The sequence below is a fragment of the Triturus cristatus genome, chromosome 2_1 (genome assembly GCF_964204655.1).
Source record: "Triturus cristatus chromosome 2_1, aTriCri1.1, whole genome shotgun sequence".
Taxonomy (NCBI): domain Eukaryota; kingdom Metazoa; phylum Chordata; class Amphibia; order Caudata; family Salamandridae; genus Triturus; species Triturus cristatus.
In genome coordinates, this window is record NC_140581.1 from 80653188 (window position 1) to 80678759 (window position 25572).

Genomic DNA, 25572 nt, shown 5'->3' on the forward strand with positions numbered 1-25572 from the left:
CGCTGGTAAGGCCAAAAGGGAGCACGGTAAATTGAAAATGCTCGTGGCCTACCGTGAACTGTAGGTAACGCCAGTAGGCCGGCAGGACAGGGATGTGAAAATAAGCTTCATGCAAGTCCAATGCTACCATCCAGTCTTACGGGTCAAGGGCAGACAAGGGTCAACATATTGAACTTCTCCTTCCGGAGGAAGCAAATGACGCCCCTGAGGTCCAAGATAGGACGCAGGCCCTTGTCCTTCTTGGGAACCAGAAAGTAGTGGAAGTAACAACTGCGACCTACTTCTGGGACGGGAACACGCTCGATGGCTCCCTTGGCCAAGAGAGCCATAACCTCCTGCTGGAGAAGGGTCAGATGATCCTCTGACATGCGGTGGTATCTCGGTGGCATGGCTGGAGGGGTAATCTCGAAGGAGAGGGAGTAGCCCCTTCGGACTATTTGCAAAACCCACCTGTCCGACATGATGATGCACCAGTGGAGAAGGTGATGGCGGATCCTGCCGCCCACTGGCATTTGATGGGCCTGAAAAATCAGACTAGGAGGGTTTGGGGGCCGCTGGAAAGGTGGGGGGGAAGGGGCCGGGGGGTTGGTGGACTGGCCTGCCCGCTGGCCCCCGGAACCACAAGGGTTGTCCTCACGTCTCCGGCCGCGCTAAAGTTGGTTAACTTGCTACGGCCTGTGGCTCTGGGCGGGACGTAGCGGGGCACCCCTTCCGTAGCCACGAAAGGGGCGAAAAGTAGACTGCGCAGGGCGAGTGCAGAGGCCCATGGACTTGGCCGTAACCTGTGAGTCCTTGAAACGCTCTAGAGCGTTGTCTGCTTTGTCGCCAGAAAGGCCACGGCCATCAAAAGGCATGTCCATCAAGGTGTTCTGGACATCCCCTGAAAAGCCAGTGGACCTCATCCAGGCTTAGTGACGAAGCGCTTCTGACGTGGAGATAGTTCTGCCCAGAGAGTCGGCAGTGTCCAGTCCACAACGCGGCAACAGCCTGGGAGAGCACTGCCTGGGCCTCCTCCGGACACTGGGGCAGCACCTGCACCACCGTATCCCACATCGAGTGGGAATAACGGTCCAAGAGACATGCAGTGTTTACGGACCACAGTACTAAGCTGGTGGAAGAGAAAATTTTCTTACCAAGGTGGTCCAGCTTCTTGGATTCCCTTTCTGGTGGAGAGGTAGGGAAGGCGCTTTTGGAAGTGGAGGCTTGGACTACCAAGCTCTCCGGGGTGGGGTGTTGGGAGAGGAAAGTGGGGTCGTACAGAGCCGGGCGGTGTCGTCGGACAATTATCCTGTCCATGGGAGCCCCCGTGTTGGGCCTGGACCACGTGCCCAAAAGGATGTCGGTGAGGGCCTCATTAAATGGCAGCAGGGGCTCCGAAGAGCTCGCAGCCAGTTGAAGCACCTCTGCCAGGAGGTTAGTCCTGACAGTTACCGTAGGAAGCTCGAGGATAAGCGCCTCAGCAGCCCTACGCAACACCAATGCGTACAACGCTCCCTCCTCCGTAGCCACAGTAGGAGGAGACACCATGCCAAGGTCAGGTGAAGTGTCAAGACCACTGGCATCCTCCAGTTCCTCTCTCAAGTCCTGGTCAGAACCTAGCTGATCAGTTAAAGGGTCCCCTGACCCCTTCCAGTCCTCCTCATCATCTGGTTGCCACTGAGGTTGAAAAGAGGCTCCAGGAGTGAGCAGGGGCACAAAAACCCCACGCGGCGCCAGGTCCAGCGTCGGACGACGCCGGTCCGTGTCCACGTCAAGATGGAGGCCGGGTGTCGACGCCGGCCCGGGGGGCCAACAGCGCAGAGCGCGGTAGTGGTGCCGTCGTGAGCGGCGCTAGTGGAGGTGTTACGAGGTCAACTGCCACAGATCTGGATCCAGGCCTGGATCCAAGGTGGGCCTGCGGCGCCGGAGCCGCTGGCAGCTAAGACATAGGCCCCCCAACCGAGTCTGTGGGGCCCGAAGGCGCGCCGGCAGGGTCGGTCTGCCCAAAATGGCATGCGTCCCCTCATAGAACGTACAAAGCTGGGCGGGAGTCGCTCCGGGTCCTGGAAAGGGAGGGAAACTCCGAGTCGACTCTTCAGGCTCCGTGCGCGGAGCCGCGGGAGGGGCACCACCCACGTGCCTCGTCAGATCGGCCGACCGACGAGGAGAAGTCGAAGAGCGACGATGCTTCTTCAACTTTTTCTTATGCTTCGACTTACCCGACCCGAGTGCGAAGTCTTCGAAGATTTGGAACCGGAATGGTGATGGCTCCTCGACCGAGACCTCGAACGGCGCGGAGCCGACTGTCGGTGCTCAAGCAGCTTTCGAGACTGCTCCCGCAAAGCCTTCGGCGCTATTGACTGGCAGTCGGAGCATGACTTGGGGTCGTGGTCAAGCTCCAAGCAAAAAAGACACACGCGGTGCGGATCCGTCACAGAGATCATGCGATGACAGGAAACGCAGGCCTTGAAACCGGGCATCCCTCGTGGACCTTCAGAGTCGCAGACTTGAAAAAGAAGTCCACAAAAGTCGAGAAAAAGTTAGTCAAAAAATTACTGAGGTACCACTCTTCCTGGATCTGCGCTGGCTGGCGTGGAAAAAGAAAGAACTGACGTCAGGGTGCGAGGGTGGCGTCTAAGTATCTGCCGCGACGTCATCCTAGCAACCATGACGCCGACGACGGACGCAGAGCCTACTCCAGACGAAAAAACTTTCCGGATCCAGTCTGACGCCTGGGGGTAATTCTAAGGTAAGAAATCTATAACTAAATTGTTTCTTTCAGATAGAACAGTTAAGCAAGTGGCTTTGCCAAAGAGTTTTAGCCATGTTGTACAAAAGCACTGCTGCTGTTCAGCATGGCTGGGTGGTAGTGCACTAATAGAATCACATTCTCAATTGAAATGACCATTACGGTTGCACACACAGCTTTACTGAAAAATCTATACAGCACACAAACGGCAATGTGTGGAAATAGCACCACCTAGTGCATTGATTTGTTTTGGTAGTATTAAAATATTTAGTTCCACTACACTTCAGAAAGTTTTTTTAAAACGTGCATAGTTTGTGCTTTCCGGATGTATTCTAAAATATTTGCATAGTTAATTTACAGACATTTAAATTTTGTTGTGTGCTTGGAAAAAAAACCTTTCTTTTCCTGCCCCTAGTATCCAGCAAGATTGTCACATAAATCCTCTCACTTTGAAGTCAGCAAAAGAAAAGTAATCACCAAACTCCTTCGGATGACAGAGACCGACATTTGGTATTTGTCTCTGAATACATAGCAAATGTAACAAGAGTAAGAACAAAATGTGAACGGCTGTTTACAGAAAGCGAGTACTCGTGGAAAAATACAATGAGCGATAGTAACCAGGCAACACTCCACGGGAAGGGCAAAGACATGCTGGGCAGCCTAAAACAAATTAAGCCAACAAATAGAAAGCAAGCATATGTGAGTTACTCAGGACTGTGCATAGTGTATAAAAATGTATACAACTTTCTAAATATGCTTAATGTTTTCACAGGTTTTGCATTAACCAACAGCACGCATGCTGCAACATTAAATAAAGATAAATGGGCGCCTATTAAACCAGTATAAATTGTGAAAATACATTCTCAGCTTGTTTTGAGAATTAGTACTGTCATTTTTAATTAGAAGAAAAACAAATTCCATGTACCATTAACATGGCTATGTTATAAGGAAAAATTTTATACATTTTATGCAGCTTAACAGAACAACAAAAGTTAAATTTTTTTGCAAATTTGCAAAATTCCTAAATGTAACGAAAATGGCCTTAAGCACTTCCATGTTTATTTTCTTCACAATTAAGCACATAAACTCTGGTTCTGAAAGGAAGGACTGTCATCCGCCCAACACGCCTAAATGTAGTATTAAGACCTGTGCAACAGAGAGAGGGGTCTGGTCATGCTGCCCCATATAGACTTCCTTAATGAGTGTGCAGAGCCGGAATGTGGAGACGTGCAGGAGACATGTCGCACATTCTAAGCTTCTACCCGACCATAGCTAGAGCACACCTCTTTATGGTACTTCTAAGCTTCTACCTGACCATAGCTAGAGCACGCCTCTTCATGGTTCTTTTCAAACTTCTACCCGACCATAGCTAGAGCATGCCTCTTCATGGTTCTTTTCAAACTTCTACCCGACCATAGCTAGAGCACGCCTCTTCATGGTTCTTTTCAAACTTCTACCCGACCATAGCTAGAGCACGCCTCTTCGTGGTTCTTTTCAAACTTCTGCCCGACCACAGCTAGAGCACACCTCTTCATGGTACTTTCTAAGCTTCTACCTGACCATAGCCAGAGCACGCCTCTTCATGGTACTTTCTAATCTTCTACCTGACCATAGCTAGAGCACGCCTTCTTATGGTACTGTGCTATCAGCCAGCATGTGAGGTGGACCACCAGGCACTCGCCAACCCCCGAGAAGGGATGGGCCTACTTTGAATCTAAAGGACAAGCAGATTAAAGGTGGGTGGTGGGAATTGCCCTGCTGGTGCCATTCCTTCCACAGAAGTTCAACTGACGTCACAAGGTTCTCGCTGTAGGTACTACTCTAGTGCTTGACTGTAGCGCTGCCTCCTGCTGGCCAGGAATCGCCTGCTGAATTCAGCTGACCTCCATCAGCCACAAGGTGGTTACTGCTTAACCCGTTCCCCGCTCATGACGGAACCACTCCGTCATGAGCCACGGGTGCGCATTGCTCATGACGGAGTGGTTCCGTCATGCTGCGGCCGTTGGCGGCCGCTCCTCCCACGCGGCGCTAATTCCCCGCCTGTGCGGGCGATTAGCGCAGTGGGTGGAGTCATGACGGAACCATGCCGTCATGAGAACAGCTCACCCGTGACTCATGACGGCGTGGTTCCGTCATGAGCACAGCGGCGCCGTCAACCCCCCCAAACACCCCCAGCGCTGCGGCGGAATTCGCGCCGCAGCGAAGGGGTTAAGTCATAAGACAGGCGGATGACACTCTGGGTCACAAGTAAGGGCCAGTTCAAAGCACCTGGGACAAGGAGTAGATACTTCACACAAGCACAGATATGCAGGGCTCGCTTCTGAAAACAAGCACCTGCACCTTAAACCCATCCTTTGCGAGCTCACAGACTGTACCAAGGGTGGAAGATTCCTTCAGCCACAGCAGTAAGGAAACTACTGAAGGTATCAATGAGAATCGTATGAGAACTTAGATAATGAATCACCTAAGAAAAATAGGTAATGAGGGTCTCCTATGGAAAGGAAGAACTGGTGCATGTGTGGTGATGGTGGAAGCATGACAAACCCAGGTACTGTACTTCTAAAAATGGATTACTGCCCCCTTAGCTTGAAAAATATTAATCATGAATAAGGACTGACACCAAAACACACCCCAAGGAAAGGCAAACCCCCAAATGATCCTGTGTAAGGCCATTGTTAGTTAATGGTGTAGCAAGACGGGTCAAAGCCCCACAGCGCACAAGACCGAACACTTGTTTTGTGAAAAGATGCTTCTAGAGCTGCAGCACAAGACGCACGCTAGGCACCTATCGACCGCTCCAGAAAAAGTCAAATAGGATATAGTGCCTATCAATTCGATAACAAGATTTTGATTCCCACACCCGCCCAGAGAGATTATTACAGAAGCAATGCTCTTCAGGAAAGTACCTCTAAATGGACCTTTCCAATGACCAGTGAGGATGTCGTGCACATCTAGGAGGGCCATAAAAACATCCACCCATTGTGTTGACTCTGGGATTAGACACAGTAATGTGGGTCTGTACCTCTAGGACTACAAACTCTGCACACAGGATCCTTAAACCCCGCCCATGAGCAGTCACAGCAGAACCCAGATCCAGCAGGCAGCTCTCGCTTATAATGTCCACCCTACCCGGGCAGTGTACAGACAGAGAGGTATTAGAGTAACATACAAGGCATGGAACATACCACATCAACTCGCTATGCACCTTTTTAATCTGCACACAGTGGGGTCCAGAAGCTGAATATTTGTTCAATGTTTCTGTTTCAAGTCGGGCAATTTAATGTGGCATTTTATGTACTGATGGGGGTGCAATGCATTCCTCTGTCTTGGATAACATCTCTTACACAACTCAGCTTGGGGAAAACGTGAACATAAATGGATTCATTATTATGATTTATACTCGGGATATCCTCTAACACTCCGCTCCACCCTACAAACTGAGCAGGGCTGCGGATACCGCAAATGTCAGAGCACCAAAACTACAACCCAAGCACCAGTCTCCAATCACCCAAGGTGAACACCTGCCACCTCGGCGCAGCTTTTAACACTGAGGAGCAGGGTCTGTGGGGAGGCCCAGGACGTCCCAGCACATCCATCGCATGCGGACTGGGTGGTCTCAAGACAGCGGCCAAGCACTCGGGGCTCTCACTCTCACCTGTAATCGGGGATCTTTTCTGCCAGTCCGAAGTCCCCCACCACCGCCATGTAGCCGTCCTCCTCGCACTTCACCAGACAATTCTGCAAAGAAAGAGGCCATCGCAGTGGATCAGTAAGGGATCTTGGGACCACCATCGCAGTGGGTCAGTAAGGGAACTTGGGACCACCATTGCAGTGGATCAGTAAGGGAACTTGGGACCACCATCGCAGTGGATCAGTAAGGGAACTTGGGACCACCATCGCAGTGGGTCAGTAAGGGATCTTGGGACCACCATCGCAGTGGATCAGTGATGGATTTTGGGACCACCATTGCAGTGGATCAGTAAGGGAACTTGGGACCACCATCGCAGTGGATCAGTAAGGGAACTTGGGACCACCATCGCAGTGGGTCAGTAAGGGAACTTGGGACCACCATCGCAGTGGGTCAGTAAGGGAACTTGTGACCACCATCGCAGTGGATCAGTAAGGGATCTTGGGACCACCATCGCAGTGAATCAGTAGGGGATCTTGGGACCACCATCGCAGTGGATCAGTAGGGGGTCTTGGGGCCACCATTCTAAAGAGGCTTCACTAGCAGCACTGGGACGTCTATTTAGGGGCACACCCCCTAAAAGTAAACACAGGGCTCGTCATCATGCCTAGCGGCACCTACTCAAACCGGAGCCATGGGATTACAGAGGAAACCATACCAAAGAAATACAGTTCTGTATAACCCTCCGAACATTGCACGCGTGCTGTGTTACCAAACTGTGCATGATCCCTTGGGACAAAACCTGTTGTCTTGTAGCTAACCCAAAATGGGTTCATGTGTTTAAGTCTTTTCACTGTTCCACCTTAGGCTAACTAACATTCAACTCCCCACACCTCTGACTTACAGTATCCGTGGAGAGTCTAGTTGGGAGAGCTCTTCCAGGTAAGTGTGTTGACACTGCAGTGAGGGGAGCTCTTCTTGGTAAGTGTGCTGACACCACTGAGGTGAGCCCTTCCTGATAAGCGTGCTGACACCACTGAGGTGAATCCTTCCTGGTAAGCGTGCTGACACCTGAGGTGAGCCCTTCTTGGTAAGTGTGCTGACACCAGTGAGGGGAACTCTTCTTGGCAAGTGTGCCGACACCAGTGAGTGGAGCTCTTCCAGGTAAGGGTGCCAACACAGCAGTAAGGGGAGCCCTTCCTGGTAAGCGTGCTGACACCAGAGAGGGGACCCCGACCTGGTAAGCGGGCCGACACCAGTTAGGGGAGCCCTTCTTGGTAAGTAGGCCGACACCAGTGAGGGGCGCTTTTCTTGGTAAGTGTGCTGACACCAGTGAGGGGCGCTTTTCTCGGTTAGTGTGCTGACACCAGTGAGGGGAGCTCATCCTGTTAAGCTTGCTGCCACTGAAGTGAGGGGATCTCTTCTTGGTAAGCATGCTTACACCAGTGAGGGCAGCTCTTTCAGATAAGTGTGCTGACACCAGTGAGGGGAACTCTTCCTGGTAAGCGTGCATGCAGTGAGGGAAGCACTTCTTGGTAAGCATTCTGCCACTGCAGTGAGGGGAGCTCTCCTTGGGAAGCATGCTGACACTGCAGTGAAGGGAACTCTTCCAGGTAAGCATGCTGACACTGCAGTGAGGGTAGCTCTTCTGGGTAAGCATGCAACCAGTGCAGTGAGGGGAGCTCTTCCAGGTAAGCATGCTGACACTGCAGTGAGGGGAGCTCTCCTTGGGAAGCATGCTGACACTGCAGTGAAGGGAACTCTTCCAGGTAAGCATGCTGACACTGCAGTGAGGGTAGCTCTTCTGGGTAAGCATGCAACCAGTGCAGTGAGGGGAGCTCTTCCAGGTAAGCATGCTGACACTGCAGTGAGGGGAGCTCTTCTGGGTAAGCATGCAACCAGTGCAGTGAGGGGAGCTCTTCCAGGTAAGCATGCCGACACTACAGTGAGGGGAACTCTTCCTTATAAGAGTACATGCAGTGAAGGGAGCTCTTCCTGATAAGCGTGCATGCAGTCAGGGGAGCTCTTCTTGGTAAACATGCCGACACCGCAGTGAGGGGAGTGCATCCTAGTAAGCGTGCAGAGACTGCAGTAAGGGGAGCTCTCCCAGGTAAGCATGCTGACACTATAGTGAGGGGAACACTTCCAGGTAAGCATGCTGACACTGCAGTGAGGGGAGCTCTTCCTAGTAAATGGGACCACACTGCAGTGAGGGAAGCTCTTCCTGGTAAGCGTGCTGACACTGCAGTGAGGGGAGCTCTTCCTGGTAAAGGTGGATGGAGCTCTTTCTGGTCAGCGTGCATGCAGTGAGGGGAGCTCTTCCTGGTAAGTGTGCATGCAGTGAGGGGAGCACTTATTGGTAAGCATGCGGACACTGCAGTGAGGGGAGCTCTTCCTAGTATGCGTGCCGACACTGCAGTGAGGGGAGCTCTTCCTAGTATGCGTGCCGACCCTGCAGTAAGGGGAGCTTTTCCAGCCAAGCATGCTGACACTGTAGTGAGGGGAGCTCTTCCGGGTAAGCATGCTGACCCCGAAGTGAGAGGAGCTCTTCCAGTTAAGCATGCTGACATTATAGTGAGGGGAGCTCATCCAGGTAAGCATGCTGACACTGCAGTGAGGAGAGCTCTTCCTGGTAAGCTGGCTGACACTGCAGTGAGGGGAGCTCTTCCTGGTAAGCATGCTGACACAACAGTAAGAGGATGTCTTCCAGGAAACTGTGCTGAAACCAGTGAAGAGAGTTCTACCAGGTATGCATGCTGATATTGCAGTGAGGGGAGCTCTACTGGGTTGAAGGGCTGGTTGTGTGGTAAGGGGATCAGGGTATAGAATGATAAATGTATGCAAGTGATGGAAAAGTGGTATGCTGGGTACACTGGAGACTCAGGATGCAGTGGCTGCAGGCTTTGTCCTATTTAATTTCGGGGAAGCCACTGTAATTACCTTTACAGATCAGTGTCATTTACGGGAACTTTACAGCAGCAAAAGACTACCCAGGGACAGAGAAGAACGTGTACTGAAAAGATGTATGCTATTTGTTGAGATGTTGATGTGCGAAGGACGCTTCCCTACCTTGGAGGTGAGATCCCGATGGAAGACACCTTTGGAGTGCAGGTACCGTAAGCCTTTTGCAATGTCCAGTGCCAGGTTGATGCGCACAGACCATGAGAGCGGCTCTGGGCTGTCTAGAAGCTGCTCCAGGTTCCCTCCATTGATATACTGTGAAAACAAGCATGAACAGTGAGCTGAAGTCTGGCAAGCAATGAGCAGAGCTCTGAGATTAGGCATCAAGTGCCAGTTACATGCTATAGAGTGCTCAGTATTAATTATAACTCTGAAAACAAGCCTAGAGTGTGAGCTGCAGGCTGGTTAGCAATAATCATGGCTCTTAAATTAAACATCAAGTGCGAGCTAGATGCTAGAGAGTGGGCAACCATTTTTAGAACTCTGAAAACAAGCATGGACCATGCGCTGCATGCTGGTCAGGCATGTTCTGAGCTCTGAAATCAAGTAAAAACGAAATCCTAGCGTGTGGGTAGCCATATTTAGAACTCTGAAAACAAGCATGGAACATGAGCTGCAGGCTGGCTAGCAATGATCAGAGCTCTGAAATTACGCATCAAGCGTGAGCCAGATTCTAGAGCAGGAGAAGCCAGATTTATAACTCTGAAAACAAGCAAAGCGGGTGAGCTAGAGAATGGCCATCCGTGTCTTCAAAGCGGACAACAAGCATAAGGAAGTGCTAGACACCTGCCAACCATGTTTACAACTGGGAGAACAAGTCTAGAGGGTGAGATAAGTCAGCATTGTTACAACCCTGAAAAGAAGCACCTAGCATGAGCTAGACCATGGCTAGTCATGTTCATAACTATGAAAAGCAGCACTGAGTGTGAGCCTGTTCATAACTATGAAAAGTTGCATCAAGCGGGAGGTGTACCCTAGCTAGTCATGTTCATAACTATGAAAAGCAGCATCGAGTGCGAGCTAGACACGGGTAAGTCATATTCATAACTATGAAAAGCTGCATCAAGAGTGAGCTAGACACTGCTTAGTCATGTTCATAACTAAGAAAAGCTGCTTTGAGCATGAGCTAGACCCTGGCTAGTCATGTTCATAACAATGAAAAGCAGCATAGAGTGCGAGCTAGACACTGGTTAGTCATGTTCATAACTAAGAAAAGCTGCTTTGAGCATGAGCTAGACCCTGGCTAGTCATGTTCATAACAATGAAAAGCAGCATCGAGTGCGTGCTGGACCCTGGCTCGTCCTGTTCATAACTATGAAAAGCAGCATTGAGTGCGAGCTGGACCCTGGCTAGTCCTGTTAATAACTATGAAAAGCAGAATCGAGTGCGAGCTGGACCCTGGCTAGTGCTGTTCATAACTATGAAAAGCAGCATCGAGTGCGAGCTGGACCCTGGCTAGTCCTGTTCATAACTATGAAAATCAACATCGAGTGCGAGCTAGACACTGGCTAGTCCTGTTCATAACTATGAAAAGCAGCATCGAGTGCGAGCTGGACCCTGGCTAGTCCTGTTCATAACTATGAAAATCAACATCGAGTGCGAGCTAGACACTGGTTATGTCATGTCCTTTAGGCTAGTCCCGTCATGTATACCCCTTTTTACATACATTGTTCCATCCACATAACAGTAACGATTCTGAACAGATGACCTTTTGCCTAGTAACTTGCTCCTGTCTCTTTGACACCAGGCTCTTAGTATTCTATCATAATCTCTGTACCTGACGTACATAAACATGTCCTCAGGCACGGCATAATTATTCTGTATAAGGGTCACCACTTTTTTCATCCTTGGCCAACAGCCCGCTGTGCATGATCGCATTTGTTTGGAAAAATACTTATGATTGTTTTCAAAACATTTGAATAAACCCTGGAGTAACCACTCTAGTATACAAGACCCTTATTTCCCCCTGCAAATCAGAAGAGAATTCCTTCCAAGCTGACACAAGGTCCTGCATGCTGAATCTTCGACACACAGTGGTCTGACATCCCTTGCGGGGAGTCATGCTCGAAGCAGAGATGGGGTCCTTCATTCCCAACCATCAGGTGAGGGGGATGGTTCTTCCCCAGGGGTTTCTTTGCTACATATACATGCTACACATACAGATCTAGGCTAGGTACATTTAGGCAAATTGCTTAGGGCAACATTTTAGGGATATGCAAGTGCTACTGTTTTTATCTGAACTGCTTTTGTTCATCTTATTAGCACTATGGTAGAAATGTATCTTCTTATATTGGTACTTGCAATCTTTTTCGTATGCTTCTGTCTCCTAATTGTCGTAGCAAATATGTTTTACACAAGACTGACTCTAGACCAATAAATACTTATTGAAACATCCTAATAGCCATCCTGTGTATTTAGTGAGAAAAGGCAAGCATGAGTGACTGAGCGAAAAGTACTGTATTGCTTTCCACGATCACGGAGGAATCAGGGTTGTCATGTTCAGTGGTAGCAAGGAACTACCTACACCGTTGTAAGATACGGGGGGTGGTAGTGGCACTGTAGAGCTAGCTGTTCTAATGGCTGATCTATCTTGCGGGGGTGTCTGGAAGTGGTTGGGACACCAAGCCCTCAGTTTAGGTCATCCAAAACGCGCAGGTCCTGGGGATTTATAGGAACTACACAACAGTTAGTCATGTTCATAACTATGAAAAGCTGCATCGAGCGCGAGCTAGACCCTGGCTAGTCCTGTTCATAACTATGAAAAGCAGCATCGACCCTGGCTAGTCATGTTCATAACCATGAAAAGCAGCATCGAGTGCAAGCTGGACCCTGGTTAGTCATGTTCATAACTATGAAAAGCTGCATCGAGAGCAACTAGACCCTGCTTAGTCATGTTCATAACTAAGAAAAGCTGCATTGAGCATGAGCTAGACACTGGTTAGTCATGTTCACAACTATGAAAAGCAGCATTAAGTCGAGCTGGACACCGGCTAGTCATGTTAAATACAATGAAAAGCAGTATAGAGTGCGAGCTAGACTCTTGCTAGTGCTGCTCATAACTATGAAAAGCTGCATTAAGCGCAAGCTAGAGACTGGTTAGTCATGCTCATTACTATGAAAAAATGCATCAAGCGAGAGATACTGCTTAGTCATGCTCATTACTATGAAAAGCTGCATCGACCACGAGATAGATCCTGGCTCGACATGTTCATAACTATCAGAAGCAGCATTGAGTGCGAGCTAGACACTGGCTAATCATAACATAACATAACTGTGAAAAGAAGCATCTATTGCGAACTAGACACTGGCTAGTCTTGTACATAACTATGAAAAGCAGCATCGAGTGTGAGCTAGACCCGGGCTAGTCTGGTTCATAACTATGAAAAGCAGCATCGAGTGCGAGCTGGACACTGGCTAGTCATGTTCATCAGTATGAAAAGCTGCATCGAGTGTGACACAGACCCTAGCTAGTCATATTCATTACTATGAAAAGCAGATTGGAGCGCAAGCTAGACCCTGGCTAGTCATGTTTAGAACTATGAAAAGCAGCATCGAGTGCGAGCTGGACCCTTACAAGGTCTGTTCATAACTATGAAAAGCAGCATCGAGTGCGAGATAGACGCTGGCTAGTCCTGTTCATAACTATGAAATTCAGCATCGAACCTGGCTAGTCATGTTCATAACTATGAAAATAAGCATCGAGTGCGAGCTGGAACCTGGCCAGTCCTTTTCATAACTATGAAAAGCAGTATCGAGTGCGAGCTGGACCCTGGCTAAGCCTGTTCATAACTATGAAAAGCAGCATTGAGTGCAGCAAGCTAGACACTGTGTTGGGTGCAGATTTAGATTCCGCAGATAGGTTTCCAGATTTATGCCCTTATATAGGTACAATTCACATTGCCCTTATTTGGACATAGAAATCCGGCCCTTATTTAGACATTTTCCGTACAAACCAAATACAGGCATGGCCACCTACATCCGTCCATCCACGTCACAACGAATTCTTGGAAAACCAGACCCTTAAGCCTTTAGGAATTTCCCTCAGCTTGAATATTGATTTCTCCAAGAACTCATCAAGTATGCATGAACATCTATTCCTTAGGGGTTCATTCATGACGTTCCTCTGCCCGACTTTTACGTCAATACTGGCATTCCTAGACGCCTTCAAGGTATAAATATACCAGCATTTGCCCTGGCAAATTACGGTTCCCGGAGGATTCGATCCAACCCAGGCTGCGCGGTTCGCCACGGGAAGTTCGGAAGGAGATCGAGTTCCAGCCTGATGCACTGACCTGACGCTGCCATCCTCCTCGCAGAGAATCCAGCTCCAGTGCTCTCGGACTTCCCTTGCGGGGGGTTAGACTATCGAGTCCAGAAAAGAGATTCCAAACTCTCTCATTCTAAGGTATGGAGCTGAATAGAACTTACAGAAACTTTTGGCAACTCTTGGCTAAACTAAAATATAGCTAGCTATACTTTAGACATGACACCTACTTCAAACCTCGTACTGCACTTAGGTTAGGTACACTGGGGTAGAACAATTTAGAAGCATCAGATAAGTATCACATTTTAGCATTATGTTATTTATGTATGTATTATGATTAATATATGTCATAGCTACAAACCATGTTATTGCAGTATTATGTTATCTTACTGCTAACCTCGTACATATTGTACTTCGCAGTCTGTCTTACGATTGTAGCAATTCATATCTCTTGCATGAGAAATAAGACTGTTCAATAAACCCTTTTATTGAAACACCCATCTCTCTATTTCTGTGCAACTCTGTAGAAAAGAATCATGCACAATTGACTGAGTGAAACTGTTATCTATTGTTTCCACGATTCTGAGACTGTTCTGATACTAAAAGGAAACAAAGTTGTCATGTTTATGCGGTTGTCAGAGACTAATCCATTCTTGTATATTCAAGAAGTTTCTAGTGACCTCAGAGTTAGCTGGCACACACAAGTAATTAAGTTTAATATACTCGATAGAGACATACTGACCTTAGTCCTATGTCAAATCTATAGTGTATGTTATTCCAATGCACAGAGCCTATCAGGTATATAGGAACTACACTACAACTGGCTAGTCATGTACATAACTATGAAAATCAGCATTGATTGCGAGCTAGACACTGGCTAGTCATGTTCATAAGTATGAAAAGCAGATTGGAGCGCAAGTTAGACCCTGGCTAGTCATGTTTATAGCCATGAAAAGCAGCATTGAGCACGAGACAGACATAGGCCAGTCATATTGATAACTCAAGGTATAGTTCGGTGCACAATATTGCATCTACAGGTTAATAATTATTCTAAGAAAACATATCTACACTACAGCCAGGATGGAGCGCATTAGTAGTTTTAAAAAAGCACACTGACATGGAAAAGATGACCGTAAAACAGAAGCACAACAAACAGCAGTAGACAAGGAAGATGATTATATAACTGACAGAGGCTGCTCTTCAGTTCTGGGTCAGCTTAGCTGCACTTACTGTTTACAACGTACAGAGAGTGCTCCTAGATCAGCACTCTTCAGCTACTGGTTTGATACAGTGTCATTACCTTCCAGGATCAACCACAGCACATACATGACTCACCACATGCTACTCGCTGTTTATCTTTTCACTCCACCTCCAAGTAGTTCCACTGGAAAGCACGAGGGACATTTTTTCACGTGAAAAGTACACTCAAACATCCCGCTTTTTCACATTCACTTATTTAGCGCATACACACAACGTGCTGGGCAAACCTAGCAACCAGGGTCAGCGCACCCAGCGCCTGCGTCCGGGCCCTAGCCGGAATACTTACTCACATGCCCCACAGCTCTGGCAAAGCCAACAGGTCTGGCTAAGATGTGAAAATAAAACATAGTAGCATAAAGCTTCTGAGGGAAGGCAGAGACAAGACAAACTCGCAAGCAGGAGCGGGTGACTCATGACAAATGCTGGGCCTGGTGTTACCCCAAACTTCTGTGCCTTCTCACCTCTGTCAGAGCGTGCAGCTGCCCCTGGTGAACGCAGACCCCCATGAACCTGCAAAGACAAAAACAAAAGGTGTGGATACCTTTTCTGGAACCCATCATCTGTCCACTCACCCCAGCCACAAGTCACAGCCACCACAGCAGTGATACTCAAAGTACCCCCTTGGTGAACAGCAGCACTGGGTTTGACTAAGCACTAACATGTAGAAAGGTCTTAAATAAATAAACATTTAATCATACAACAACAGAAGTAAAAGAAAAGAAGCAAATGAAGTGCTTAGCGCGACTTAAGTTTAGAGACACGTTCATTTTAAATGTCCTCTTGCAACAAACATGTAAATACAATATAGATGCTACACATTTTTAAAAAGTGCATTTCATTGACAAACCGAAGCAATTCAATTTAGTACACCATACCAGTTCAGTGCATTGAGAAGTATTTTTAAAATGCCAGTTTTCAAACATGAAGTTGGAAACATTCATGCCCCCGACTCTGACCCAACGTCATGGGGAACAAAGAGGCAAGTTGTCCCGTGGAGCCCTCGGGGCACCTGGGTTGTTGTTCTAGATGACAACATCAGTTTGCTAAATCAAACACCAGAGAAGGGTTTGTACAGCACACATTCCGAACTCGTGTGTTTCAAGGTGCTCTCATGTAAGAAAGAAAACTGAGAGAGTGAAATAAAAACTGCCTATGACCACATAGTTTGGTCAAGTGGGGAAGCCAGGACTGATTCCAGGTTTTGTGATGACACATTATGCACTTTATCCACTGAGAAGACAACCGCAAGGCGCCGTGGAGGGATCGTTACTCGAATATACGGTAACACAGTATTATCAATCCGATGTCTCTTATGGTGGCCAGGGTTTTCAATTGTAGGGCAGGATGGAATGAAACATTCAAAATAACTCCAGGACTCAGAATCCACACCACGCACATGCTTTGCCCCCTCATTTCCACCTTACACCCCCCAAGGTGTTATCACTGCAGGTGTCGCCACGCCCTGCCGGCACCGATGCAGGTGTCGCCACGCCCTGCCGGCACCGATGCAAGTGTCGCCACGCCCTGCCGGCAACACTGCAGGTGTCACAGCACCCTGCCGGCAACACTGCAGGTGTCGCCACGCCCTGCTGGCAACACTGCAGGTGTCCCCACGCCCTGCCGGCACCAATGCCGGTGTCCCCACGCCCTGCCGGCACCAATGCCGGTGTCCCCACGCCCTGCCGGCACCACTGCCGGTGTCGCCACGCCCTGCCGGCACCAATGCAGGTGTCGCCACGCCCTGCCGGCACCAATGCAGGTGTCGCCACGCCCTGCCGGCACCAATGCAGGTGTCGCCACGCCCTGCCGGCACCAATGCAGGTGTCGCCACGCCCTGCCGGCACCAATGCCGGTGTCGCCACGCCCTGCCGGCACCAATGCCGGTGTCGCCACGCCCTGCCGGCCTCAATGCCGGTGTCGCCACGCCCTGCCGGCCTCAATGCCGGTGTCGCCACGCCCTGCCGGCCTCAATGCCGGTGTCGCCACGCCCTGCTGCCACCAATGCAGGTGTCGCCGCACCCTGCTGCCACCAATGCAGGTGTCGCCGCACCCTGCTGGCACCAATGCAGGTGTCGCCACACCCTGCTTGCAACAATGCAGGTGTCGCCACACCCTGCTGGCAACACTGCAGCTGTCGCAACACCCTGCTGGCATCAATCCAGGTGTTGCAACACCCTGCTGGCATCAATGCAGGTGTCGCCACACCATGCTGGAATTAATGCAGATGTCACCACACCCTGCTGGCCTCAATGCCGGTGTCGCCAAACCCTGCTGGCCTCAATGCCGGTGTCGCCACACCCTGCTGGCCTCAATGCCGGTGTCGCCACACCCTGCTGGCACCAATGCAGGTGTCGCCACACCCTGCTGGCACCAATGCAGTGTCGCAACACCCTGCTGGCACCAATGCAGGTGTCGCAACACCCTGATGGCAACACTGCAGGTGTCGCAACAACCTGCTGGCAACACTGCAGGTGTCGTAACACCCTGCTGGCATGCTGGCATCACTGCAGGTGTCGCCACACACTGCTGGGATCACTGCAGGTGTCGCCACACCCTGCTGGCATCAATGCAGGTGTCGCCACACCCTGCCGGCACCAATGCCGGTGTCGCCACGCCCTGCCGGCACCAATGCCGGTGTCGCCACGCCCTGCCGGCCTCAATGCCGGTGTCGCCACGCCCTGCCGGCCTCAATGCCGGTGTCGCCACGCCCTGCCGGCCTCAATGCCGGTGTCGCCACGCCCTGCTGCCACCAATGCAGGTGTCGCCGCACCCTGCTGCCACCAATGCAGGTGTCGCCACACCCTGCTTGCAACAATGCAGGTGTCGCCACACCCTGCTGGCAACACTGCAGCTGTCGCAACACCCTGCTGGCATCAATCCAGGTGTTGCAACACCCTGCTGGCATCAATGCAGGTGTCGCCACACCATGCTGGAATTAATGCAGATGTCACCACACCCTGCTGGCCTCAATGCCGGTGTCGCCAAACCCTGCTGGCCTCAATGCCGGTGTCGCCACACCCTGCTGGCACCAATGCAGGTGTCGCCACACCCTGCTGGCACCAATGCAGGTGTCGCCACACCCTGCTGGCACCAATGCAGTGTCGCAACACCCTGCTGGCACCAATGCAGGTGTCGCAACACCCTGATGGCAACACTGCAGGTGTCGCAACAACCTGCTGGCAACACTGCAGGTGTCGTAACACCCTGCTGGCATGCTGGCATCACTGCAGGTGTCGCCACACACTGCTGGGATCACTGCAGGTGTCGCCACACCCTGCTGGCATCAATGCAGGTGTCGCCACACCCTGCTGGCATCAATGCAGGTGTCGCCACACCCTGCTGGCATCAATGCAGGTGTCGCCACACCCTGCTGGCAACACTGCAGGTGTCGCCACACCCTGCTGGCCTCACTGCAGGTGTCGCCACACCCTGCTGGCCTCACTGCAGGTGTCGCCACACCCTGCTGGCCTCACTGCAGGTGTCGCCACACCCTGCTGGCCTCAATGCAGGTGTCGCCACACCCTGCTGGCCTCAATGCAGGTGTCGCCACACCCTGCTGGCCTCAATGCAGGTGTCGCCACACCCTGCTGGCCTCAATGCAGGTGTCGCCACACCCTGCTGGCCTCAATGCAGGTGTCGCCACACCCTGCTGGCCTCAATGCAGGTGTCGCCACACCCTGCTGGCCTCAATGCAGGTGTCGCCACACCCTGCTGGCCTCAATGCAGGTGTCGCCACACCCTGCTGGCCTCAATGCAGGTGTCGCCACACCCTGCCGGCCTCAATGCAGGTGTCGCCACACCCTGCCGGCCTCAATGCAGGTGTCGCCACACCCTGCCGGCATGAATGCAGGTGTCGCCACACCCTGCCGGCATGAATGCAGGTGTCACCACACGCTGCTGGCATGAATGCAGGTGTCGCCACACCCTGCTGGCCTCAATGCAGGTGTCGCCACACCCTGCTGGCCTCAATGCAGGTGTCGCCACACCCTGCTGGCCTCAATGCAGGTGTCGCCACACCCTGCTGGCCTCAATGCAGGTGTCGCCACACCCTGCTGGCCTCAATGCAGGTGTCGCCACACCCTGCTGGCCTCAATGCAGGTGTCGCCACACCCTGCTGGCCTCAATGCAGGTGTCGCCACACCCTGCTGGCATCAATGCAGGTGTCGCCACACCCTGCTGGCCTCAATGCAGGTGTCGGTAACACCACAATCCATTCCTCCTGTCCCCTTTGAACATGTTCGCGAGGAGTCGTGTACCAGAAGATGCGGACATTCATTCTTCACATGCCCAGTGCTGTCTCCGTCAGTCCCTCTTTCTCTGGGCAGTGCAGCTTCTGTGAGCTGTTTTGGGCTTCCTTCCACGGCAAGGAGGAGTATTGCTACAAATACGGTGCATTAGCACGGCGACACGTGCCGCAAACTGCATAACCAAACGCCACCTACCTTCCTTACCAAGTGTTTACTCTAGCCTACAGCACCCTGCAATGTCTACAACACAGGAACAGCACCAGCCATGCACCCTCTGATCCCATCTGGGCACCCAAGGATCCAGAACCCTGCGTCCTAACCACGTCACGTCCTGAGCGCCGCTTAGGTGCTCAGAATCACACTGCAAATGCCACACTACAGTGGGCTGTGCCCACAACACTGCAGTGATTCGCTTCATCACAATTAAAAACGTGCATTCATCAATGACACCATGAAGAAACACGCTCCTGGCTATAGAACCTTCATCTAATGTTATTTATGTGATATATTTGGATATCCATGGTCTTCCTAGGAGGTTAGTGAAGAGCGCACTGGCCAATAGCCATCAGAGTAAGGTAGGAAAGGTGTGCTTTACAGCGTAAAACGGGCACAGCTCAAGCCCAGGGCACAACACATGACATGGCCGCCACCAACCTCAATGGGACTTTAGCAGAGGCGGGGAGGACAAATATTCACCGGACGATCCAAGCCAGAGCCGAGCCGGGGTCCCGGCTTGGCTCTAAGGGCTAAAGTACGAGCCGAGCCCAGAAACAAATCAGCATGGGAACCACAAAAAAGTAACTTACAGCATCCAGCCCCGCAAAAACCGTAGAAGGAGCAGGGCAGGCTGATTATAAAGTAGTTAACACAGCCCCCCCCTGGGGAACTGGGCTAGGGGTCCGTGAGTCCAGTGAACTGTTTGCCCTGCTGATGTGCTAGTAGGCCGTGCGGGCAGGCAGATTTTAATGAAATTAACACTGCCCCCCCAAGGGCATTGGGCTGGGGGTCCCTGATGGTCGACAGCTTCAGCACAATGCTGTTTTTCACAGCCGGTGAAAACCAGCATTTTTTTTGGGGAGTTTTATAAAACGCTAACTCGATGGAGCGCTTTACATGAGCACCAGTTACATCACACAAGTTGGCATCATTTGTTGAGGCACGGGAAGATAAAGTGATTTCCCCAGAATCATAGAAGTTGAGCGCTGCTGGAAGGATGGCAGTGATGACCAGTAAATCGGACCGTTCTTGTGTTCGTCTTGAGATGCCTGTGTCCAGGGACAGAACTCTGCACCTCACCCGTGAAACGCCCTTGGGTGGCGTGTTCCTGCTGCGAACCATCCAACAGTGAACACAATTGATCATAAGACCCAAGCGACCGTGAAGCAGTGTGAACAAGCACAGAACTCAATACTTTAGTGTGTCAGAACTGTCAAGGCTGCCCGGGGGGCCACGCAGAGGCCCCTCAACAGGGCAGCCGCCTTAGTGCAACAGGAAGGCACTGGAGTCGGCCTCCTAGTTTTCCTGGGCGTGGGACCAGGGGGACTTCCGGCCGGCCACTTCCGGTAGTGGGAGGGGGGACAGGGGTACATATACTGTCCCCCGCCCACTGGGCTGCCTCTTGTCCGCTGCCCGTCTCGCCTTTTGGTCGTGGACTCCCGTCTGACATCGGTCCCAACACGCTGTCTTCCTGCGGTGAGTGCTTTCAGACGCCCCCCCCACCGCCTGTGCACTCCATCGGTAGTGTGGCACGACTGGGCGGCCCAGCTTAGGCTGGATAGCTGCCGGGGGGGTAGCTGGCTTCTGCCTGGGGGTCGGAGCGGGGGTCTGGGATGGCACTGTGCGAGCAGGTGTCCCTCCCGGATGTGCATCGCGGTGGGCAGCAACCCTGGCGGCGCCCATCTTAAGCGCCCCCTGGCATCGACCAGCTCACACCCAGGCTGCCCCCTAATCCTGCTTCCAAGGGGCTGCCCCCACCCCGGCCTTCCGCTGTGCATTTCGCCCAGCTCGTGACCTAGGCGGCCACCTGCCGAACCAGGAGACGGCGCGGTCTTATCTCGGGTTGGGCACTTAGATGCAATCAGATGATTCTGGTGAATTCTTTGGTAGGTCCGGGCCACTTGCACCGCGTCCGGAGTCGCCCACACTGCAACTCTTGGGGCGAAGTCACCCCAGGCCAGGGTAGTGGGCGTAGCACTCCCGGGTCCCTCCTGCAATCCTTGCCCGGGAGTTGGACCCCCTCGTGTTGCGCAGGGGTAGCGCTCGACTCCCTCACCGCCGCCCCCCCCCCCCCCCCCCCCGCACGGAGCGGCATGATGAATTCTCGGTAGGACTGGGTGCTGTGATACGCGGCTTCTGCCGCCGCCGATTATGCTCAGAGGCCGAAGTCGCGTCGCGCTATTATCACACATTGGCAACAAATCACTACTGCACTTTTCGCCAAAGCGCCGATTACGTAAGGAAAGGATGCAGCGTCATCACCTGCGGGGCTGTAGCTCAATGGTAGAGCGCATGCGGTGCATGCCTGAGGCCCCAGGTTCGATTCCCCGGTAGCTCAGCTTCGTGCACAGTGCTGCCGACCTCGGAGCGGGGGACCAGGGTGCGAGAGTCGGTATTGTCTTTTTGTCTTCGCATCCAGATGTCCTGGACGTAAATGGGGGGCTCCCCGCCTGATTGTGTAATGTAATTACGGTGCTATGTAAGCGCTCCAATACCTTCGGATCGAGTTCGCACTAGAGAGTTCGCCTCGACCCCCCCCCCCCCCCCAACCCCTACCCGGCGGAGATGTCCTGGACGAAAAGGGGGAGGGGGGGGGGCTCCCCGCCGGATTGTGTAATGTAAATATGGTGCTATGTAAGCGCTCCAATACCTTTGGGTCGAGTTCGCGCCGCGCTTCAGAGTTCGCCTCCCCCCCGCGTGCAGGGACCCGGCGGAGATGTCCTGGACCACATTAGAACTAAGGGTGTGGTTCGCATCGCGGGCCTACAGCAGAAGTCAGAGTGCCCAATATGTGCATATTTATTTCTCTGTTGGCAGATCTGTGGATATTAGGAGGGAAATATTTACACAAATATACTGATGGAAGGTTCCTTTATAAATGATAATATTTGGACACCTCTTCTACATTAACAAGCAACCCTAAAGTAATCAAACCGTGGGGCGATTTGTTCAGGAACCTTTTCACCTCTGGTGACTTATGTTCGCCAGGCCCAAAACTGGGGGGGTTTGGCAGCTCCGTCGCTGCAGACGATGGTGTCAGTCACGAAGCCTCGCGCACCAGCAGCCGGCTCCTCAAGAAATTGGACGTTCAGGGTCCAGCTTGGAAGTTAAGCAGGGTCGGGCCTGGTTAGTACTTGGATGGGAGGCCTGTATGGGAACACCGATGCTGCAGCCTTTGCATCGAGTTCAGGGCAACTTTTGCGGGCAAAATACGATCTTGGACAGGCAGCGCGGTATTACTGGGGTATCTCGTGGCGGTCGCCTCCCCCACCCCCCAAAAAATAAAAAATAAAAGGCCCTCCCGTTTATGGTGCTTTTAGGCTGGGGTACGATTGCTTGAAGGGTTTGGTTCTCTAACTGGGGCATCGTCTGATCGCTACATGCTTTCATCTCCTTTACTTCATCATGCTCACGAAAAAGTGTCTCTCTAATCGGTGTATTAACACTTGTTACACAGAAAGTATGGAAATGTCACTGTTTGCAATCCTTTACTTCGGCAGCTATCTTCAATGTTTGATCCCTTTCCCTGCCAGTGCCATCCACAGTTGAATGACTGACACAGGTAACATCAGTTACAAATTACGCGAGCAGTAAGAAGCGATTATACGAATGTTCAGCAGCAATAGCAGCCAACAATTTTTATCGGGAAGTTGGTGCTTCCCCCCCAGTAGCCTAAGGCAAATGCAGCAATGCAGCTTACAATGTAAACGGGTAAAAAACAATGTTCATGGCAGGTATGATGTACTTGCTGCATCATAAGCAATATTGTCTGTCAGCGCGCTCAAGTGAAAGCGTGCAATATTATTTACAGGCTCAGTTGCTGCTTATTTATCTTATGCAACTAACAACCATTTACAAAGCCAACAACCCTGACGTGTCGGGTATGATGTTCTTGCTGGATCATATATCCGCTTGCAATGACAAAAACAGCAAAATACCAGTCTGGAGGCACATCACCTAGGCACAGAATAGCTCCCTCAAGCACAGAGGGACCCGGGTGCAGGTACTCAGGGGGTGTCACCAGAGGCAGGTTTACACAAGGTTTTATGGTTGCAGCGACACAAGAGGGGACACTGGGGCATCACTCATGTGTGGTCACGGTGTGCAAGCACACACGAGGTGTCTCGGCCTGCAAAGCAAGGCACGTTTCCTGGTTAGAGGACCAGCTTTGTCCTGGGGGAGGCCTTGGGTGCTTTTGGCACAGTTACCCACCCGGCTTGGAACACTGATCATTAATTTTGTGTCCCCGAGTCCCCAAATAATGGGTAGCGGGTGCAAAATGCTCCTGCCCTGCACCCCGGTGAGGTTTTTGAGGTTTTGGAATGATTTGAGGTGTGCTTTCTCCCGTGGGAGGCCGTGTGCGTTTCTCTTCACAGTCGGCGGTTAATTCGACTATAATATATGGTGTTGCTGTTCTGTCTGTCATCTTGCTGCCAATCCCAGATTAATGCGATGGGGTGTGCGTTTCATAAATGTGCAGGGTGCCATTGCTGAGATTGTCAACCGTGTCCTCTGGGCAGCACAGCAGGATTAGATTGGCTGTGCAGTCCTCACAGGTGAGGCGAGAGGTTAATCTGCTTGGGTCAGCACCCGTCTTGGGCCGCAGTGTTATGCACTTTCCGGTTGTGCAGTAACGGCCAACGCTCCAAGACCTTAGTGGTGTAAGGAAGGTCTGTGCTTCAGGGTCTCCTAGGCAATGAGGGTGCTCTTAGCGGCAGCCGGCTAGAAGGTGGTCGGCTTCACCGCCAGCGTAAGGATTGTACATCGCCAGTCCGGCTTCATAATGGCTGTTGCTTTCCAGTTGGGCCCATGGCACGTGCGCATGTGACCCTGTTTTAATCCGCTTCTGTTGGTTCAGCTGGTTAGCCACTAGATGGGCTTGTTGTGGGTAGTGCTCCTTTTGTAGTAAAGATAGGGATGCAATGACATGTGCTCAGTGTGGCATGTAACTGGAGCTCATGTTCAACGCTTCAACACCTTTGCGTTCACATACATTTACATTTGTATAATTGAGATGTAATTCTCAATGCGCGTTAGATTAACGGCATGAATGGTGATCAGTCAGGGCTTTCAGTGAGCGAAACACCTAGTAAATGCGCGGTGTGCTGGTGGCCGGTCTGTATGCCATAGTCCTTGCCTGAGCAAGCTGGGGAGCCCTGCAGATTAGTTTTAACTCTTAAACAATCCTTGAAGCCTGCGCAGGGCTCCCTCTGCTCTGTTGGTGTCTTTTATATTAGCCGGGTCCACCTAGGACTCTTCACCGCTGTGTCCGGGATCAGGTGGAAGGTGTCACTGCGCCTTCAGCACCTATGCTAAGCAAAGTTTTAAGCTTAAGTGTTGAGGGTGTTTTAATGTTCCCGGGTGTTTCAGAAGGGCTCCATAGGGTAGGATGACCCAGCGGCAAGGAGCAGCTAGGGTGGTTTACGTGTGCTTTATCGACTATGAAGAAAGTATGCATCGCGGGCCCGGCTCACACTAAAGTGGGCAAAGATCACACACACCCTAGGTGCCAAGGTCTGCACCAATGCTAAAGGCCTTGGGGTCCCAGTTCACGTCACGTCTATGGCTTCAGATGCTGAAAGGATGTCCGTTGTTATTTATTCGATCGTTAAACGATTAGTTACTTGCGGTGTCATCCGCGGGTGTAGAGTGTGAGGCTCTTGTTGTCCTTCCATCGTGTCTGGACGATCCAAGCCAGAGCCGAGCCAGGGTCCCGGCTTGGCTCTAAGGGCTAAAGTACGAGCCGAGCCCAGAAACAAATCAGCATGGGAACCACAAAAAGTAACTTACAGCATCCAGCCCCGCAAAAACCGTAGAAGGAGCAGGGCAGGCTGATTATAAAGTAGTTAACACAGCTCTCCCCCTGGGGAACTGGGCTAGTGGTCCGTGAGTCCAGTGAACTGTTTGCCCTGCTGATGTGCTAGTAGGCCGTGCGGGCAGGCAGATTTTAATGTAATTAACACTGCCCTCCCCAGGGCATTGGGATGGAGGTCCCTGATGGTCGACAGCTTCAGCACAATGCTGTTTTTCACAGCCGGTGAAAACCAGCATTTTGTTTGGGAGTTTTATTAAACGCTAACTCGATGGAGCGCTTTACATGAGCACCAGTTACATCACACAAGTTGGCAACATTTGTTGAGGCACGGGAAGATGAAGTGATTTCCCCAGAATCATAGAAGTTGAGCGACGCTGGAAGGATGGCAGTGATGACTAGTAAATCGGACCGTTCTTGTGTTCGTCATGAGATGCCCGTGTCCAGGGACAGAAC

At 51.4% G+C, this 25572-nt stretch overlaps 1 protein-coding gene across 2 annotated transcripts in view; it reads right to left on the minus strand.

Moving 5' to 3' along the window:
• TESK1 (testis associated actin remodelling kinase 1) overlaps positions 1–25572 on the minus strand; it is a 500668-nt gene that overhangs the window by 200777 nt on the left and 274319 nt on the right. For both annotated transcript variants that reach the window (XM_085628037.1, XM_085628044.1), the window contains exons 3-5: positions 15303–15351; positions 9426–9572; positions 6384–6466 (exon numbers count right to left, since the gene is read on the minus strand). In XM_085628037.1, the coding sequence (XP_085484163.1) occupies positions 6384–6466; positions 9426–9572; positions 15303–15351 (279 nt within the window). The remainder of the gene's footprint in view (positions 1–6383; positions 6467–9425; positions 9573–15302; positions 15352–25572) is intronic.